General features: G+C 34.4%; 1 protein-coding gene across 1 annotated transcript in view; it reads left to right on the forward strand.

Annotated features, from left to right (window-relative positions):
- CEP83 (centrosomal protein 83) overlaps window positions 1-21,023 on the forward strand; it is a 119,456-nt gene that overhangs the window by 79,390 nt on the left and 19,043 nt on the right. The window contains exons 7-12 of the mRNA XM_019661262.1: window positions 3,388-3,502; window positions 4,870-5,014; window positions 5,128-5,277; window positions 14,231-14,306; window positions 15,572-15,729; window positions 17,327-17,468. Of these exons, the coding sequence (XP_019516807.1) occupies window positions 3,388-3,502; window positions 4,870-5,014; window positions 5,128-5,277; window positions 14,231-14,306; window positions 15,572-15,729; window positions 17,327-17,468 (786 nt within the window). The remainder of the gene's footprint in view (window positions 1-3,387; window positions 3,503-4,869; window positions 5,015-5,127; window positions 5,278-14,230; window positions 14,307-15,571; window positions 15,730-17,326; window positions 17,469-21,023) is intronic.

Below are 21,023 nucleotides of genomic sequence, written 5' to 3' on the forward strand. Positions count from 1 at the left end.
GCGGCGTTATTCACAATAGCTAAGACTTGGAAACAACCAAAATGCCCATCGGTAGATGACTGGATTAAGAAACTTTGGTACATATACACAATGGAGTATTATTCAGCCAAGCGAGTTCTTAACCATCGCGCCACTGGGCCGGCCCTCTGCTTGTTTATTAATACACATTGCTAAGAGCTGCCTGTCTTTTTAAAGGCACACTTACATTGATTTGCATATAAATGGCATATTAAAAATCGCCCTTCAACTTTAGGCGAACCAAGTGTTCATTTGAAACATTGCATCTAAAAAGATTTCATTGGAAGGATAAATTTTGAAATAATATTTCAAACACGATTGTCAGTTTTCTTTGTAACTTGAAGTTTTCATCAACGTTTTGCAATTCTAGCAAATGGTTCTTTGCAATGCAAAGGAACACCTGGGGTGTATTCAAATTTGTAAATGTTTGTTCGCTTTTTGAATTGAGTTATGTCAATGCGACTGTGTCTTAGATTTTAAAATATTACTAAAGATAGCCTGAGAATGATGACCTTGAAGGTATTTCACATTCAGTGAGATAAATTCATCTAGTTACCTCACGACATGTTTGATCTTTAGAACTCCAGTAAAATGTGTAGCTTTAAAGAAGCCATCCCACAGTTATCCTTATTAGCTAAGTTAATAAGGTTACACCATTTCAGATCTTTGAAAAAAATCAGAATTTAAGTACTGTCTCTTTGGAATTTCCATCAAGAGCTTCTTGAATACTATAGTTTTTCAACTATATTTCTATTTCTTGCGTACAGATACTGTTTTCTTACATGTCTCTGTGTGTGTGTATATGTAATTTAACAGATTGTAAAACCCTGGAAAATGCCTACTAGTACCATTTTTTTAAACATTTCTTCAAGTTTTGTTAGTAGTAATAGGTAGTAATCTCAGGATACTTGATTCTGCTGTGTCAAAAGCATAAAGCAAATTTACAATGATAAAGGCCAGAATCTCCAATAGAAAACATTGTGAAAAAACCAACCAACCAATAAACAGGGTAGCTTGGCCCATCCATGGAGCTTCAGAAGACTGTAAATCTCTTTTACATTATATGCAACATTTTAATATTGTGCATTGTTGTTGTTTTTTTTAGGAAAAGATCCCTAGTTTTCCTAAGATTTTTGAAGCCTGATCACAAAGACGGTTAAGAACCAGGGATGTAGAGGCAGAAAGAAACGTTATTATAACTGGGATTTGGTTCAGATTACTCCTAGAAAGTGCTACGATTTGTCATATCTAAGCAACAAATATTCATATAGTTTTTTTCATTTTTAATAAAAATGCCTTTAAATATATTTTAGGAAGTTAATTAATATTAGTATAAGTGCATTCATTATTTTAGGAGTATACAGATGTCACACTAAAGAAAAACTTAAACTCACCTAGGTTCATAGATGAGTAAATTGGGATGCAGAGAAGGCAAGTACCTTGCTGGAGCAGGTCCAATAGTTTAGTATAAAAGTAGACCAGAAGGCAGACGGCACTTGTTTGACTTACTGTCCACTGTTCTTTCGGTTTCAATAATTATAGTTTCGTTGAAAAATGTCTTCTCATTTCAGTAAATCTCAGGGTGAAATGAATTAAGAAATAGGTTTGTATTTTGTGGTTCTTGTTGGAATGAATCAAGATCCTACAAAATAAGATGGTTCTAATTTTTCACTTCATATTTAAAGCAGCTACAGTGTGGTGTGTTAATGAGCTAGTCTGTCATTCTTAACCTTTTCCAGTTAGTACATAATAGCAGGTTATAATTACATTTGTCACAGAGATTGGATTTTCACTGTAGTTGTATTTCTTCAAAAATTTTAAGCACTTATAGTTTAAATTCTGTCTGTCCATGAAATTATAATGTAGTAAAACCCAATCCACAGAAAGTTTAACTATTAAAATAAAAATAATTTCTTAGCTGCTTTCATGTAGTTAAACGTTGTTCTATGAGACTTGCTTTCATAGAAAAGAATTTCAAAAAGATTTTAAAACGCAATACTGATGTCAGCACAAGGTATTCATTTTATGTATTGTCGTTAAAAAAAATCTACAAGTTAATTGGGAGGGATGCATTTTAATGTGGTTTGCAGTAGAGAGGCAGTATAGTACTTGCTTTTCTATTTGTTTCCTTTAATTGGGGATTTTGCTCTAAGCCATTCCTTACAATGTTTTCAAGACCTTTCAGACATGGAGTCCCTTTCAGTAAGACACTTCTATTTCTCATCCTTACCCTCTTTGGCTCTAGGACCCCTTCCTGATTTGTTTCTAACTCTCCAGTTTTTATAGATTGTTAATACACTCAAGTAAATCATCCTTTACCCTCCTGTTTCCATCATCTTACATTTTACGTATTTGGCTTGCGTATTATTTGTGGTTTTCATAGTTTTTTGCATTATAAATATATGTCAGTATGCAGGTTTATTTAACCTTTCTATCTCTATTGGTTAAATCCTCATTATAGTACACTACCTAAGTTCAGAAGTATCTTACCAAAGGGAAGGGATATGGAAAATGTTATAGTAGTGCAAATGATTGGAGACACAAAGCTTTCTTGTTTGCTGCTATTATCCCCATCTCTTAAAACAGTGCCTAGCACATAATAGGTGCTCAGTAGATATTGAATGAATGAACAAATACTGTTTACAAACTAGAATTATGCAACTTTCAAAAGGGATGTCTCAGGGAAGACGGAAAATGGGTATATGATGGGTTAATTATATATAAAACTAATGATTATTTACATTTACTTAGGGTTTTAAAATAATCAGGTTTTGACAACAAAGGTTTAAATTAGATTTATACATTTTATATTTGTCCCTCCCACTACCACACATGCACGCACACGCACATGCACACATACATTATTTAGTCAACAAATTGCCCCCTTTGTCTATCCTTTGCCCTTAATTGGTTTCTTTACCTTCAGTTTCTTACTCCAACATATTTACAATTAGAGTTAATTTCCTAGAACAAAGCTGATTGTACCACCTTCAATAGCCAACAGGACACACAACCCTTTTTTAGGGCATATAAAACTTATTCCCTGCAGCTCCATAGATTTCACGCCTTCCTCTGCTCTACCTATAACACATTGCTTGTTATTGTTAGGTAACATTTTATATGCTGTTTTTTGTACCTAGAATACCTTCTTGTCACCAAGGCTTTTTTAAAGAAAAGACTCACTTTTATTAGGAAAAGATTTTTTTTGGTGTCGAATACTGTTCGGGGCACTGAAACACCTTTCCTCCCCGAAGGTACTTACTCTATACTGGGCTACCACAGCGTTTTCTAATGTCTACTAGTGTGTTTGGGGAAGCAGTTCATGGCAAGAAATAACCAATAGTAATTTCAATTTCTAATTATCAACAGGTAGAAGAACTTAAATATTCGAACAAACTAGAAATAACAGACATCAAACTGGAGGCAGCAAGAGCTAAGAGTGAGCTAGAAAGAGAAAGGAATAAGATTCAAGGCGAACTGGATGGTAATATATAATTACTCATGCTTTTCACTATTTTCACATATAAACTAAAATTATTAAAATAAATCAAACTGAATTTTTATTTCCAGATTTTCAGCTTAATGGAATATTTAATCTTAGAACAACACATGGATTGTTTTTGTTTATATGTTGAATGTTCATTCTGTGATCTAACTTTTTAAATCAATCTTGTTTATATCATAGTAATTTCATTAATACATAAATTAAGTAAAATTTTACAAGTTGGATTCCATATTTCCTGGGTTTATAATTTTAAACGATTTAGATCATGTGATTATTAGTCTTAGGCCGTTTGAAGTCTAAAGAATGTAAGGAAGATAGGTGGGTTCTAGGCTCAACTTTTAAGTTTTTAAAAAAATTTTATATAGACTCTAGGCCAATTATTGAGCCTAGTTCAGCTGAGGCTTAATTTTAAACTCCAGTTTAGTATTAGAATGTCTTTCTCATCAAGATTCCTCAGAAATGGTTTTCTTTCTGACTTTTCTTAAGTACTTAAATAAGCTGTCTTTGGCCTGTAACTGCCCTTGAGTTGGTCATTAGTTAAACTGGCCTCAAGTTTTAGACAGAGCTTATTTTCATAATTTTTATCTACTTGATATTGGCTCATGGATTTACCTAAGAGTTAGGGAGCAAATTTTCTTAGGAATTTAAGGAGTTGGGATCCAGTTTTGTATTCTTTTTTAACTTTGAGTTAGATATGAATTTTAGTTCTTCCATCTGCAAAATACTTTGTCATCTTATTACAAGAGAGATTTGTGAATTCATTGTACAAACTTGAAAGTTTCCAAATTATATTTCTACTAGACATCTAACAGTTGCTAGAATGATGGGTTTTGAAGGGTTCTATGCTTTTATTCGTTCTGCTTCCAGACAGCTTTATGATGGCTGTGGGGCTGAAGTTACAGAACTCTTTTAGAGGTGAAGTAAGTATTTAATCCATTTTGGGTATCACCCGGCTGATGTACCCAGCTCTCAAGATTCAGATGAATAACTGCATAATCTTTTATTAATGTGTTTGTGTGTGTACACTAAATAAAATTATGACAGAAAATTAACTGTGAGCCTACGGCCATACGACCCTGAACGTGCCCGATCTCGTCTGATCTCAGAAGTTAAGCAGGGTTGGGCCTGGTTAGTACTTGCATGAGAAAATTAACTTTGAGTTTTAGCCTGGTTTGCTCTTACAGAGTTTATCATTGTAACAGTCCTTGAGAATATATATCCAGAGAGAATTACTTTTACCACCTAGAATTGTCTTACAAACCTGTGAATGCTTGCTGTTAATTGTGATTTTTATCTTAGTAACATTGAATATAGTACATTTTTCTCCTTAAAAAAAAAAACACTAGGATTACAATCAGACAATGAAATTCTCAAATCAGCTGTTGAACGCCACAAAGTACTCTTAGTAGAAAAGGATCGTGAATTAATACGTAAAGTACAAGCTGCCAAGGAAGAAGGTTATCAAAAACTTGTGGTATTACAAGATGAAAAGTAAGTACATAATTACCTTACTTTGTGTTAAATCTACTTGCAAATGAAAACATTCTGCTGTCATGTCATCCTTATTGTAGTTTTTGTAACATAATTATCATCTGTTGTTTTAGGCTTGAACTTGAGAACAGATTAGCTGATTTAGAGAAAACGAAAGTGGAATATGATGTCTGGAGGCAAACTGAAAAGGATCAGTGTGAAGAGAAATTACGGGCTTCACAGATGGCGGAAGAGTCAGCCAGGAGGGAACTTCAGAGTATTAGGTTATATATGTGTATACATATTTTACACTTTTCATTTTGAAAAAGTTTCAGAGCTAACAAAACATTGTAAAAGTAGTACAAAGAATTCCCATATAATCTTCACCCAAATCTCCAAATATTAACATCTTACATAACCATATTACAATAATCAAAGCTAAGAAGTTAATATAATTAGGAACTCAAATAAACGTTACTGTTATCAAGCCTATAGACTTTATTTAAATTTTACCAATTGTCCCACTGATGTCCTTTTTCTGGTCCAAGATCTAATCCAGAATCACATGTTGCCTTTACTTAGTCCCCTTTAATCTTGAATATACCAATAGTTTTGAAGAATGCTGGCCTGTTATTTTGTAGGCTATTCCTCAATTTGAGTTTGTCTTATAGTCTACTGATTAATACATTTAATTAAATTCTAGTCATGTTTAAATTCAAGATACACATTTTTAGCAAAAATAACATTAAAGTCAAAACCATGTATACTGCATTCATCATGTCAGGAGGTAAGTGCTTTGTCCCCTTACTGGTGATATTAACTTTGATCACTTGGTTAAGGTGATGTCTGCCAGGTTTCTCCACTATAAAATGACTATTTTTTTCCTCTTTGTAATATATAATTATGGGGAAGTACTTTGAGACTCTGTAAATATTCTCATTATACTTTCTCGTCATACATTCTTACACTAATTTTAGCATCCATTGATAATTCTTGCCTGAAACAATTATTACTTTAGCGTTTGCCAAATGATATTTTCATATTTCCATCATTCCTTCTACATTTATTAGTTGGAATTCTCCTAAAAAAAAACCGCTTTCCCTTCTCTTTAAATATTAAATTTATATCAGTTTGGGTGCATGGATTCTTATTTTATGATATGGGGTATAATTTTTTATTACAATTTATTTTGTTGCTCAGATTGTCAGATTTGGCCATTGGAAGCTCTTTCGAGTTCATTTCTATGTCCCTTTTTGACATGATTGTTTTCTGGCATCACAAGATGTTCTAGGCTCATCTTATACTTTCCCTGCCCCAGACCTGGAATCAGCCATTTCTCTAAGGTGCTCTGGTTCCTTTACAGTATATTGGAGAGTGGTATTTAGAAACCAAAATCTCAGCTTTTCAGTGTATTTATTGATATTACAATGTTATTGCTTCTAGGTCCTCTCAGTGAACTGAGCTAGAAAATATATTTATGTGCATACACACACACACACACACACACACACACACACACATATTCATGAGCTCATATTGATATTTCCAGTACACCATGGTATTCATTCTAGCCTTTTCTCTCATTTGTAACTTCTTTCTTTAGCAATGAGAAGTGCGGCTCTCATTATTCATAATATATTTACTTATTTTCTTAGTCCAAAAATACACAGTTTTGAAAGTGCTGATTTATAACAGTGAAAACCAAGTCTGTTAATTAGTGTGCAATATTTGTGTACACTTCTTTTTTTTTTTTTTGTCTAGCATATGAATATGCAAAATCTGCTTTCCAAATTTCTTAGGTCTGTCCAAGCCTCCCTTCACTGGTTGTATTATTCATTTATAAAACATTTGTTTCTTTCTATTCCATTTTGGTCCATTTCTTTCTATTTTTATTTCCATTTTGGGTTCCCACCTCATCCTTATTGGTTTTATTTATTTATTAACTTGATGTAGTTCTAAAAGACAGAACTTATTGACACTGGGTTTTTGTTTTTTGGTGTTTTTTTTTAAAGATTTTATTGGGGAATTGGGGGAGGGGAACAGCGCTGGGGAATCAGGGGAACAGACAAGTTGCTGTTCTTTTGTTCTTCAGTCTAGTTGTGGAGGATGTTGCTTCACTGGCCCATGTTGCCATGATCATTGGGCTCTTCCTGGGTGAGGCAATCGGTCGCCAGTCATTGGTTGGCCGCTCACGCTGGCTGCCAGCCACTCACGTAGCTCATGGCAGCCCACTGCAGCCTACGCCGTCGCCAGCGACTCATAGCAGCATAGCTCCAGGTCGAGCTGTTGTTCATCATCTTAGCTGTAGAGACAAGCGTCACTGGTCCTCAATGTGGGATCCGAACTTTGGCCCTGCTGCTCAGAGCTGGTGTTCCCAAGCGAGCTCTTAACCAACTGAGCCACACGGCTGGCCTGAAGCTGGGTTTTAAATCATAGTTAGATAGTCTATCTGCACTGAGGTTAAAAAAGAATTCACCTTTTTCTGTGTTTGTATGTTTTCATATTTTGCATTTATTGAGATCCTTGATCTATTTGGAGTGTATTTTGTGTCTTGTGAGGTATGGATTTAATTGTACTGCTTTCTAAATGACTAACCAATTGTTCTGCTCTTTTATTAAAACACTATCTTTGTCCCAATGATTTTGAAGACATTTTTATCATATTATAAATTTCCATTTATATTTGGGTATATTTCTAGATTTTCTATTCTGTTTCACTGCTCTGTTTGTCTATCCATGAGCCACTACCACAATATTTTAATTATAAAGGCTTTATAGTATGTTTTAATGTCTGGTTGGATCTGTCTTCCTAGTTTTTCTCTTACAGAAGTTTCTTGGCTATTCTTCCATGTATGTTTTTCCATATGAATTTGAATATCATTATCTAGCTCCAAAAAAGTTTGTTGGTATATTTATTTAAATTTTTAAGCTAACTAACGGAGAACAGACATCTTTTGATGTTGAGTTGAGTTGTCCTATTCAAGAAAGGAGATGTATTTCCATTTATTGAAATTTCCGTGTGTGTCTTTCAGGAGAGTTATAAAACTTTATGTAGTTTTGACACATTTCTTGCTTATTTCCAAGTACTTAATCTTCTTTGTTGATATTGTAAATGTTTTTTCCCATTTTGTTCTCTTGCTCATATTGTTTGTTTATGAAGACTACCAACTTTTACATGTCAATGTGATATCCTGCTAATTTGCTAATTTTTTTGTTGTTTGAGTTAGTTTTATTGTGAATTATCTAACATTTCTCAGGTATACTATAATGTCATCTACAAATACAGATAATTCTACTGCTTTACCAGTTCTTATGCCTCTAATAGACTTATCTAATTGCACTGGCAAGCACCTCCACTATAGTATTGAGTAGTTTTGGAGGCAGTGGGCATTCTTGCCTTGTTCCTGATCATAGTGGAAATGTCTCTACTGTTCATTCATTACAATGCTAGGTGTAGGATTAAGGTATATGTATATTTATCATTTTTATTTTTCTGAGTGCTTTCATCAGGCATGATATTGAAAGTTATCAAGGGTTTTTTTTTTTTTAGCATCTCTGGAGATAATCATGATTTTTCCTCCCTTAGCACTATTAATATAATTTATTAATGGATTTCGTAATCTCGAACCAACCTTAATTTCTGGAATAAAGTCGTTTTGACTTTAATGTTTTCGTTTATTTAAGGTGGTGGTGTATTCTATTTGTTAATGCTTTATGTAGTACTTGGTCTGTAATTTTCTTTTTTTTGTCATGTCTTCGTGTTTAGGCATCAGTGTTATCCTTGCTCTTAAAAAAATTAGGAAATGTTCTTGGTTTTCAGTGCTCTGGGACAAATATGGTACAGTGGAAGGCTTGGTAGAATTCCCCTGTTAAACCATCCAGGCTTGTGCCTTTTTCTGGGGTAGTTCTTTGATAACTCTGTTTCTTCTATTTTAAGTTTAAGTTTTCTATTGGGATCAATTTTTATCTGTATTTTCATAAGAAATTATTCATTTCTTCTGTATTTTTAATTTTATTTGCATAGAGATCTGCAAAGCAATTTTTTATTTTTTTAATTTCTCTGTGTCAATGCTTACTTTTCCTTGGTCATTTCTTATTTTGTATACGTGCTTTCTTCCTGTCTTAATCAAATTAGCTAGCGCTTTATTAATTTTTTATTGTAAAATATGCATAACAAAACTTACTGTTTTAATCATTTTTAAGCATATAGTTCAGTGGGTTATTTTTACTAGGGTTTTGATTTATTGAACCAACTGTTTTTCTATTTCCTACCTCATTAATTTCTGCTTTTATCTTTACTTCTTTCTTTTTTGCCATTGAAAAATTTTTATAATTTATTGGTGTTGAATGTTTTGGTGTTGAATGTACATAAAATAAAATTAACCCATTTAAATATGTACAGCTTGATGAAGTTTGGTAATTGCATACAGTTGTGTAATCATAACCACAATAAAAGCACAGAACTATTCCATCACCCTAAAAGTTTCCCCATATCCCTTTGCAGTTGACCTCTCCCCAGACCACAGCCTTAAGCAGTCCCTGATTTATCCATGTTGCCTCTATGAGTCGTTCATTCCTTCTTATTGCTGATTAGTATTCCATTGTGTGGATATAACATGATTTGTTTATCCTCTTGAGGGACAATGTTGGAGTTGTTATTAGTTTCGGACTATTATGAATAATGCTGCTAGAAACAGTCATGTACAAGTCTGTGTGTGGATACACAGTTTTTATATCTCTTGGTCACATATCTAGGAATGAGATTGTTGAGTCACATGTAAGTGTATATTTAATTTTATAACATATATAGCAATACTCTTTTCCAAAGTGGTGGTACTATTTTTCATTCCCAGTACCAGTTTCATTTGTTTCACATATCCTTACTGACACTTGTTATTGTCGAGTCTTTTTAACTTAATAATTCTAGCAAATGTGTAGTAATATGTCAGTATGGTCTTAGTTTGATTTTTTCTGAAGGCTAGTGATGTTTAGCATCTTAATGAGCTGATAGGCAACTTCACTTTTGTGAAGTGTCTGTTCAAATATTTTGTTCATTTTTAAAATTGGGAAGTTATCTTCTTATTGAGTTGTAATAGGTCTTTATGTGTTCTGCGTACAAGCCCTTTGTCAGATTCATGTTTTACAGATATTTTCCCCAATCTGTGGCTTGCTTCCTTATTTACTTTAATTGTGTGTACTGAAAGCAATCCTTTATTTTGATGAAATCCATTTTGTCAATTGTTTTTCTTTTTTAGAAAGTTTATGCTATTTTATGTTATGTTTATGAGAAATCTTTGCCTAGTCCTGTGTCACAAAGATTTATGTTGTTGTTTTCTAAAAGATTAATATTTTGGTTTCTGGTCTAACTGATGATAGTATGAGGTGATGGTCGACATTCCTTTTTTATTTTCATGTAGGGATCAAGTTGTTCCAGCACCATTTGTTGAAGACTGTCTTTCACCCCATTGAATTATTTTGGTAACTTTGTTGAAAATCAATTGACATATAAGTGTGTGTCTGTTTCTGGACTCTATTTTATTCCATTGATCTGTATGTCGGTCTTGACACCAATATCAAACTGTTTTGACTATTGTAGCTTTATAGTAAGTTTAATACAGGCAGTGCAAAGTCTCCTCTTTGGTTTTTATAAAGATTGTCTTGGCTCTTCTAAAGGTCCTTTGCATTTCCACATAAATTTTAAAATCAGTTTGTCACCTTTTCAATAAAGCTTAAGATTGTGATTGGAATTGTGATGAATCTCTAGCTCAGTTTGAGGAGAGTTGTCATCAATATTGGAGTCTGTCCCTCCAGTTCATGATTACGGCATATCTCTCTGTTTATTTAGGTCATCTTTAATTTCTTTCATCAAAGTTTTATAGTTTTCTTGTATATGTCATATTCAGTATGTGTTATATTTTATTCCTAAGCTTTCTATGTGATTATAATTGGAGTTATTTTAAAATTTTTACTTTCTCGTTGTTCATTGCTAGCATATAGAAATATAGTTAGTTGACTTTTATATGTTGACCTTGAATCCTGTGACCTTAACTAAAATCACTTATTTTCTACTAGCTGCTTTGTGGATTCCTTAGAGTTTTCTAAGCTCATGTCATATATATCATGTGCTTATTTTAGCTTACTTCATTCATGTTTTTATTTTTTGAATTGGAAATTTAATTCAACTAATATTTACTCTTTCATTTTTATTGGAAAAAGTATCTAGTGCTTATTTTATTATCACTACTTTAAATTCATCTATAGATTATATGTTTTAATTATTTTTTTTAGAAGCTCTCTCATTTCAGTTTGTATTTTCCTTTTCACTGAAGAGTTGTTTAATAGAAGATGTATTAATAGAAGGTGCAGTTGCTTAATAGAAAGTGAAACTAATAGTTTGTTAGGGCTGCCCTAACAAAATACCACAGACAAGGTGGTTTAAACAACAGAAATTTATCTTCTTACAGTTCTGGAGGCTAGAAGTCTGGGATGTCAAGGTGTCGTCAGATTTGGTTTCTCCTGAGGCATCTCTCCTTGCCTGGTAGATGGTCCCCTTCTTGCTGTGTCCTCACATGGCTTTATCTTTCTGCACGTGTATCCCTGTACCTCTCCTTATAAGGACACCAGTCATATTGGATTAGGACCTACCCATATGACCTCATTTAACCTCTTTAAAGCTGCATCTCCCAATACAATCACATTCTGAAGAGCTTGTGGGTTAGAATTTCAGTGTAGAGACACAATTCAGTACATAACAGAAGGTGTTTGAATTTCCAGGTGGGAGGTCTTTTTTTTTTTTTTCCTTATTTTGTTGTTGATTTCTAGTTTTATTGCATTGTGATCAGAGAGTATTATTTCTATTTCTATTTTATGGAACACAGTGTTTTCTTGTGACATAATATATTAGGGCCAGGACTAGAGTAAAGCAAGTAAGGCGCTCAGGGTGAAAAATTTAGGGACACACCCACTCATGTGTTGACACTGCACTTGCAGGAGCCCTAGAGTGAGTCTTAAATTTTACACCCCGGGTACCTCATTTGCCTCACCCCCATCCTGTACTCAGCCCTTCGTCTCAGTCCTGTAATACACAGTCGATTTTTGTGAGTGTTACGTAAGGACTAGAAAAGAAAGTGTTCAATTATAAGAATATAAAGTTTGATGTATAAATCTATAAGATCTATCTTATTAGCTATGATGTTTAGGTCTTCTGTGTACTTATTTATTTTTTGTCAACTTTATTTTTCTTGTAAAAGAATGATATTAAAGTACCCTATTATTATTATTATTTAGTGTGTTTGTATCTATGACTCCTTGCCTTTCTTGTAGTTTTTTGCTTCACAAAGGTGATTGCTGTATTATTTGGTATAGAGACAATCGTAACAGTTACAACTTAATTATGAATTATGGCTTTTAGCATTTAAAAGTGCTTTTCTTTTTGTCAATTAAATTTTTTTTGCTTGAATTCCACATTGTCTGATATCATCATTACTCCTGTTTTTTTATTGTTTTAATTTGCCTCTGTATACCTTTGTTTGTGTCCTTATTTTTAGTGTTTCTCAATCACTTTGGTTTTTAAATGTGTCTTTTATGTATAACATATAGTTGGGTCTTGCTTTGGAGCCAAATTAGAGATCTTTTTATTTGAATGGCTGAGTTCAGTCCATTCACATGCGGTGAGCCCATGCTGATACAAAGACTTCCCCGTCAGGAGCATGAGCAGTCTTTTGCTGGGATTTAGAATTATTTTCCTCTTTTTACTTACAGATGTTTTAAAGTTTGGCCATTTTCTGCCTTTCATTGTGAAGGATGTGGTTTTGTATGTCTTTATTTTTTCTCCTTATTTTCTGTATTGTTTGCAGGACATATGGCTAACACAGAACTAGATACCTGCTGTTCTCTTCAGCTACCTGGAAGTCCCGTCCCCTAGATCTGTTTTTATTTTTTAATTCTAAAAAATGAATGACTTCCTCATTACGTAGATTAAAGTTGATTTTTCAATATTTTGTTTATTAACTTGTAGGTTATATTTTGGAACAAGGTTTTAGATTCTCATTACTCAGGAAAGAATTACCTCAGGCAGAGATACATGTATTATTTAAGAATGTCAGGTGCTATGAACTATTAATTTAAATGTCAGCTTCTACAATTCTAGAATCATATATCTGTAATGGATTTGGAGAGCCAACCTTGTTTTACTCTTTGCTTTTGGGGGGGTACATTTTTCGAACTGTTCAGGACAGGAAAGTTTTTTATCTCTCCCTGACAGTCTCCAGAAAGGAGAAGGGGACCCTCACCAGGAACCTCATTCTAATGTTTTATCCTATTATGGTCCCACAGTTTGGCCAGTTGGAATCTTTTCTGTTAGAATTTAAGCCTGTTTCTTCTGGTTTGGGCTTCTGTTGCCATAGTGATAAAATGTTCAGCATTCTGTCATTACTTGAAGATAATAATGAACTTGACCCTTAGGTTTTTTGGTTTTTTCTATGTAAAGCAGCTTCATTCTGTTAGCTTTTCTTTAATATTAATCATTTTCTAGTCCATTAGTCACTTTGATAATTTTTCTTTGATTTCTCTTCAGTTTCTCCAGATCATTTACAGTGTGTTATTGACCCCAACCTATTTTAAAATAAGGACATAGTAACCAACATAAAACGTAGCAAGAGTAATTTGCAAAATTCGCTTGACCTTTTATTAATGATTTGCAATTGTGTTTTCCCATGGCAGTTCTGATTTTATGATTTATAAGTCTAAATACATCAGCCAGATCTATTTTGATTATTTGTTAAAATAATCATAACTGCAGTTTGTCTTAGTTAGAATTTGCAAGATGGCGTCTCCTAAACTGGCTTACTTCCCGGTGCCTTAGTGACACATTACGCGTCTTCCACCAAAGGCCATTTGCTTAGGCTGTTGTTCCCCTGTGTTTATCAAAATTCTCCCCATCGGATTCTAATCTCCAGGTAGTTTCCTCTCATCTTCATAGACAGAACTGACTTCTCATCTTCCTTATGCCCAGTTTTTAGATGTTTCCATAACTCAAGTAGAAATTTATGTTCAATTTTAGTTATATGTGAACACAATTTGGTTGCCTGAAGTCAAAATCTTCATTGTTGTATCTACTAGTTTTCACAGCACAATGCCTGGTGTTAATATGGGCACCCAGTAAAATGATTGTGTAATCCAGTGAAATATATGAACTATGGATTCTTAATATTATCTTTTGTTGGATTGTGATCTTCAGGTTAAAACTTCAACAACAAATTGTGAATGTTGAAAATGCGGAGAAAGAGAAAAAGGAAAATTCTGACCTGAAACAGGTATAATTTTAGCAAACCTTTTTCTTCTCTTTTTCTAATTAAATTTATTTGGGTGACTGGGTTAATAAAATTATCTAGGTTACAAGTGTACAATTCTGTAATATATCATCTGTATATCGCATTGTGTGTCACCACCCAGAGTCAAACCCTCTTTCACCATATATTTGACCCCCTTTACTCTCTTCTGTGTCCCCCGTACCCTCCCTCCTTTCCCTCTGGTGACCACTAAACTGTTGTGAGTTTTTGTTTTTATGTCTTGTTTGTTGCTTTGCTTTTATTTTTTAAGTGCTTCTTTAAATCTGTATTTTGAATCTGTATTGGAATTTTACATATCAGTATTTTGAAAATTGAGTCATTACAATTTATAATGTAGTGATGAAGCTGATATGTAAAGACAAAATGTGTAAACCCTAGCTTAGTAATCTTCAGATCACTGTAGTAAAGCCAGTATGGCAATAAAGTGAGTTGTAATCTCTTTACGGGTGGAGGGTCTTTCTTTCAGTTTGTAAAAAATGCAACGTCTGTGAAGTGCAGTAAAGCAAAGCACAATAAAACGAGGTGAGCCTGTAGCTACTTTTCATGAGAAAAAGTACTCCCAGATAAAGGTAACTTGGGATGGAGAAAAAGCCTGAGTGACATTTCATGGTCTGGTAATCTCTGTAGGGGCCAAGCAGTCCTTCCTGTTCATCAGGTTTCTGAGAGTATCTTCTACCCAACGCTGGATGCTTAGAAACTACTGGAAAACAATGGAAGAGTAATCCTTCCTGTTTTTATTATTCCTGACTTCAGAAAGCAGAACCTGGCAGGGTTGCCAATCACAGGGGACATGGGAGTGGGAGAGGGGATCTCCTTAGCTCTCCCAGCTGACCTGCGTTTAATATCTGTCCTTTTCTATGAGGCCAGAGAAAGTCCAATAGGAGCCTCGCTCTAATTGTTAGATTCTCTTTTCTCACGGCCCTGCTCTCCTCTAATAACTCTTCTCCGCACTCCGATACCTCTTCCTGCCTGCTTAATTTTGGAAGAAGAGAGAGGACTCAGTGGCAGACTGAGGAATACGGTTCTCCATAGTTTCTGGTTATATTAAGAAATGACCCTGCGCTAATGGAACCTAATGCTGCTGCTTATTATTATTTCATTTCAGGGTGTCCTCAAGGGCACATCGATTGGGTGGGGCATTTGTGAGGGAAGATGCTTGTATCCCCCTGCCTCTTACACCCACTGAATTTATTTAGTGGCCTTACGGTTCTCTTCTTTCTTTTTTTAAGCAAATCAATAGTTTGCAGATCCAAGTGACCTCACTGGAACAGTCGGAGAATGAGTTGCTGAATTCAAACCAAACACTGAAGGAAATGGTGGAGCGATTAAAACAGGAATGCCGAAATTTAAGAAGCCAAGCTGAAAAAGCACAACTAGAAGTTGAAAAGTAGAGTTTGCTTTGTTTTTGTACAAACTATTTCTTCTTTCTGCTATATTATATGTAGTTCTTTTAATGATGATTCCATGTTGAGTGTGTTTTAGGAACTAGTTTACAAATACCTGTTGACAGTGTACAGTGGGCTGAAGTAATGTACTTATCCACTTCCAGGAAATGAGCTTTATGGACTTGGGAATTTTTTTTTTTTTAAAGACATTTAGAGAAGAAGACCTTTTAAAACTCTGCCTGACCATAGTATTCTGAAAACCCTCAAAGAAAAACTTCTTTAGTCATTGAGTAAACCAATACATTTTTTACTTCAGATATCTAAATTATTCTTCTGAATGCGGACAACAGAAAAAAAATGTATTTTCGTGTGCAAAACTTACTTTCTAGAGTTAAAACTATAATCTTTTGGGTTTTCCCTTTGAAAAGCTCATTTACTTGTTTATATTTTTAGGTCTTGAAATTTGCTAGTAGCATACAGTACAGTAAATTGGTCAGGAGATGATTTTGGTGGTGTTCAAGATCTTATATTCTCTGGAAAATTTTGTTTAGATATGGTAGAAAACTATTTTGTATTTACTTTTCTTTATAACATGTAAGTCTTATAAATTTTTATTTGAATCCACAAAATATTTTCAAATTTGTTTTTCTGAAGGCTACCTTGCCACATAAACCTTTCTTGCCTTCATTTTTTCTGTTATTTCATATTTTAAGTCTTGCCAATGCATTAATATATGTAGTTGAATTTCAGGAAAATGAAGTAAGCAAGATATTTGTCTATAATGTGTTGCGACATTCCACAGCGTCCAAATTATTTTGCTTATATTTTGCAAGAAATAGAACATTGTATCTTGGAATTCTCAAGTGTTTGACTGAAATGTGCTTAAGAATTCTAATGACAATATCACTAGCAAATTTAAGTAATTCATTATTGCTTTCTGAATGTTATTCGTATGATCATATAGCAGAAAATAGCTGGACTCGGGTTTAATAGAATGTGATTTTGGTCCCAGCTAAGACACTTAAAATCTGTATGACTTTAGGCTTATAATCTGACTTCTCAGAATTTATAAATCTCATTTGTACTGCCTACAGTAATGATACTAAAAATTATATAAAGTATGCAGAAGAGCTTTAAAGGTAAAAGTTATGATGTTACTTTAAAATACCATTAATATGAATTTTACTCAAGCCAGAAAACATTCCTCATTAAGACTTGTTACCAGGGTTGATTTTTAGCTAACTTTCATAGGCTGTGTTTATAGCTTGATGGTTATCATGGTTCAGAGCTAGTTATCAAGTGTTTATCCTGCTGTTGACTAGGTATAAGTCTTCAAGCAAGCTCATTAACTGCTCTAAGCCTCAGTTTCTTCATTTATGGAATGGAGATGATAGAAGTACCTACCTCAGGTGCTTATTATGAAAAATAAATGATCAGTATTGCTGTATGATTAGCAAATACGTGGTCATGTAAGAATGCCTACAGTTGGATAATTAAGGATGTAGTGAATCAGGTAGTAGTAAGGTTGATTATACTTGTGATAGCATCTATTTAACTCTAAGAGTTAACTTCCATGTTTTGCATATATTCTTCTGACAGGACATTGGAAGAGAAACAGATACAGTGGTTGGAAGAAAAGCATAAGCTTCATGAACGTATCACAGACAGAGAAGAAAAGTATAATCAAGCTAAAGAGAAACTGCAGCGAGCTGCGATTGCCCAGAAAAAGGCAAGAGACTCTTATTAAAGTGATTTCTATAGAGTAAAGGATAATTATTTTAGGAGAATAAAATGTATAATTAAAACTGAGATTTTACTGGTGTATTTAATTTGATATTTAAACATGATGTTTGGCTGTCAACCTTGCAGAGATAAATTGGGAAAACCCAAACTGCTCAACCAGGTTTACTTCTAAATTTTGTGTACAAGTTAGTTTTTCAGAGCCAACATGCATTTTTCCACAGAGACAGTGTTTTTCAGTGATAGCGTTTCTAGACCAGCCCATATAAGTCCTATTAAACTGATTCTGCACTTAAATTACAGGGCGATTAGGCCGGTTTCAGCTGTGCTTAACTAACACTTGTAACATTGTTTTTGTGGTTAAAATGTTGGGGTTTTTTTTTGTTTCCAACTCAAGATTATAGGGGCAAGCATTTCTTTGCCTCAGCAGGAGGAACTAGGCTCCCCCAGCTCCTGAAATAGCCACGATATTTCCCACAGCCATGATCCTTTCTAAGCTTCACTTTGCAGCCATGTTTTCCCCAGAACCTAAAAACTTTGTTTTCTTAGAAATAGTCCAGGGCATCATGGAAATAATGTAATCACATGATTCACCTAAGTCAGTGGTTTTCAACTTTTTTTCTACTTCAACAAACCCAAGGAACGTAGCATGGCCCCATTAATAACTGCTACTCACTGTGGCAGTGGTTCACTCGTTATTTTCAACAAGGTTGGTGAATGTGTGTTGAGGGGAAGTAGTATTAAAAAAAAAATCCCACAAATGAGTTGATATGTCTCCATTTGATAAATTCCTTTAGCAGTGGCATTGGTTTGGGGGAGGTGAGAAGATCTGAGATGAGAGGAAGGGGCTTCTAAGCATAGCCATTCCATTATCTTAGTGTCTATGCTTATTGGAAAGGTTAGCTGTTCATATTTGCATAAGAGAACTGTAAATCATTTACATATTTTGAATTTAGAAACTAAGGACATAGTTTCTAGTATCTGTTTATGTTATTATAATAGATATAACTCCCAGATGTATTCTGATCAATGAGAAGTATAAAAGTCATTACTTCCTCACGTTCTTGATTTCTGAATATTGCTCTTTTCTTTCCATGATGCTAAAAGTAATATAACATTGAGATTAGAAAATAGCATTTACTATGTGGGAATTCCAGTGTCTGATACTCATATATAAATACTTGTGTTGTTGTTGTTGTTTTTGTGTATACAACTTTCTTTCAGGCCAAGTAAGTTTGGAGCATTGTGTGAGTATTGCTGGGATTTCAGTGAATTTTTTTATGATTTGGGATGATAGAATTCTATTTATGCTTCCTTGTACTGTTTGAAACCTAGAAACCTCTGAAGTCAGATGTTAGCTGGAAATCACTAGAAATTGTAAGAGCTGACTTGATCTTTTATAGAGAAATTTTTGTGTTGAGATTTTAGAGATAAGTATCTTAGAGATCAGATTCTAATTATTGAGGTTAGTTTGGGTTGATTTCTTTTGGAGCAAAAGTGACATCCAGTGGTGAGAGAGATTATCAACTAATCACAGGTATACCAGAAAGAGGGAAGGAGGTGATATTTTGACGCCTGCAAAATGACCTTTCATTGGTAGTATGAACTAGGATGAATGTTTTTCCTACTGAAATACCTGCCAAATGATGGGTGTGAACATAGTAAATATTCATTTCACTTTTTTTTTTTTTTAAGATTTTTATTGGGGATTTGGGGGATGGGAACAGCGCTAGGGAATTGGGGGAAGTGGAACAGACAAGTTGCTGTCCTTTTGTTCTTCAGTCTAGTTGTGGAGGACGTTGCTTCACTGGCCCAAGTTGGCACCATCATTGCACTCTTCCCGGGTGAGGCAGATCAGTCGCCGGCTTCTGGACGGCCACTCATGGCAGCTGCTGGCCACTCACGCTGGCTGCTGGCTACACACGGTAGCCCATGGCAACCCACTGCAGCAGGGGCTGCAGCCTACGCCGTCGCTGGCAACTCAGGCAGCCCAGCTCCAGGTTGAGCTGTTGTTCAGCATCTTAGCTGTGGAGGGCAGTGTCACTGGCCCTCATATGTGGGATCCAAACCGGGGCCCTCTGGCGTCCCAAGCCAGCTCTTAACCAACGTGCCACTCGGCCAGCCCTCCATTTCACTTTTTAAAATGTGATCTGTGGGTAATGGTTTGAAGTCATAGAAATTGTTAATCTCAATGGAGTGAGATAATTATGACCCAGAGCCTCTCCACCATGTGGGACACTGCCCTAGAGGCTTACAACTTTACATCAGGTAAAGTGGGAAAACAAACAATATATGTGACATAGAAATACTATAAAATGTGTGTAAGTATATATAATTTTCGTGCTGGGAGGAACTTAGCATTCAGATAGTTTATACAGATTAGGAAATTGAAGTGGTAGGTAGCCAGGATAACTTGACTAGTAAGAATCATCAGTATAATTAAAACCTATATCTTTCTATTCCCAATTCCATGCTTTTTCTGCACTGTTACTCTTTTAATTTCCCACTTTCTTTGATTCCAAATACTTTACTGTTTTTCTCTCCATTGTAGTCATAATCCACATGAGTATTATTTCCTATGGCAGAATAATCACTATAAAAATAATTTCTTTGACTCAAACCCTTTTCCCACTCAAATTAAAGATAATGCTTCTACATGAAATTTTTGGTTCTAAGGTTAAATAATTATAATTCCTAAGACTGCAATAGACTTTTGGGGTTCTTTAAATGATAAAAGTCATAATGTTTTTATGTAGTAATACTAAAACAAGTTACAAAATATTAACTATGGAGCAGAAATCATAATCCTTTAGAGTTATTTTCCTGTAAGAGGTTCTTATAACTGGGGAATAGCAGCTTTATTTTTTCCTCCCAGGCTAAATAAAATGGCTCACTGTTTATTTATGGCTCCAAGCTTCTAAGCAAAAAGCTTATGCCATTTCTGGTAAGTGTTTTTTGGTAGAGTCTCTGTATAATGTTATTTTGCTGTGTTGATTTGTTTGGAAAAGCTTAACTAGGTATATTGAGTTGGATGTCCTTCTGTAGGTGATGACTTCTCTTTTATTTTCTCTGCACATTGTTGAAGTGTGAGTGTGAAGAGAGATCTCTTGGTATGAGCACAGTGACGAGTTGTGCTTTTCCTTTTGAGGCACTTGAAGTGACAACTTATTTTTATTTTAAAGTATATCTCTCTGAAATAATTCTTTGTTCAATACTGTTACGAATGTTTTTGAGGGAAAAAGAAGGACCATAGTCTTGAAGTTGTAAAATATCTATTGACTGTGTTGTGCAGCTAGCATTATGCTACAAACTGGGGGAAGAATAAAAGTCGTGCTTAATTCCTGCCCTTATTATATGATCATATAACCTAATTGGAGAAATGAGATAACATGCAATATCTAACGAATACTGTTAATCACTCTCAAGTGATCTGTACGGACACAAAAGTTGGAGAACTAGTGTGCCAGAGAGAAGAAAGCTTGAAGACAGGGGGCCCAGTTAGGAACTATTATAATAAACTTAAAATGAAGTAAGAAGTCTGGAATTTGGATTTGTG

The sequence above is a fragment of the Hipposideros armiger genome, unplaced genomic scaffold (genome assembly GCF_001890085.2).
Source record: "Hipposideros armiger isolate ML-2016 unplaced genomic scaffold, ASM189008v1 scaffold_342, whole genome shotgun sequence".
Lineage (NCBI taxonomy): Eukaryota > Metazoa > Chordata > Mammalia > Chiroptera > Hipposideridae > Hipposideros > Hipposideros armiger.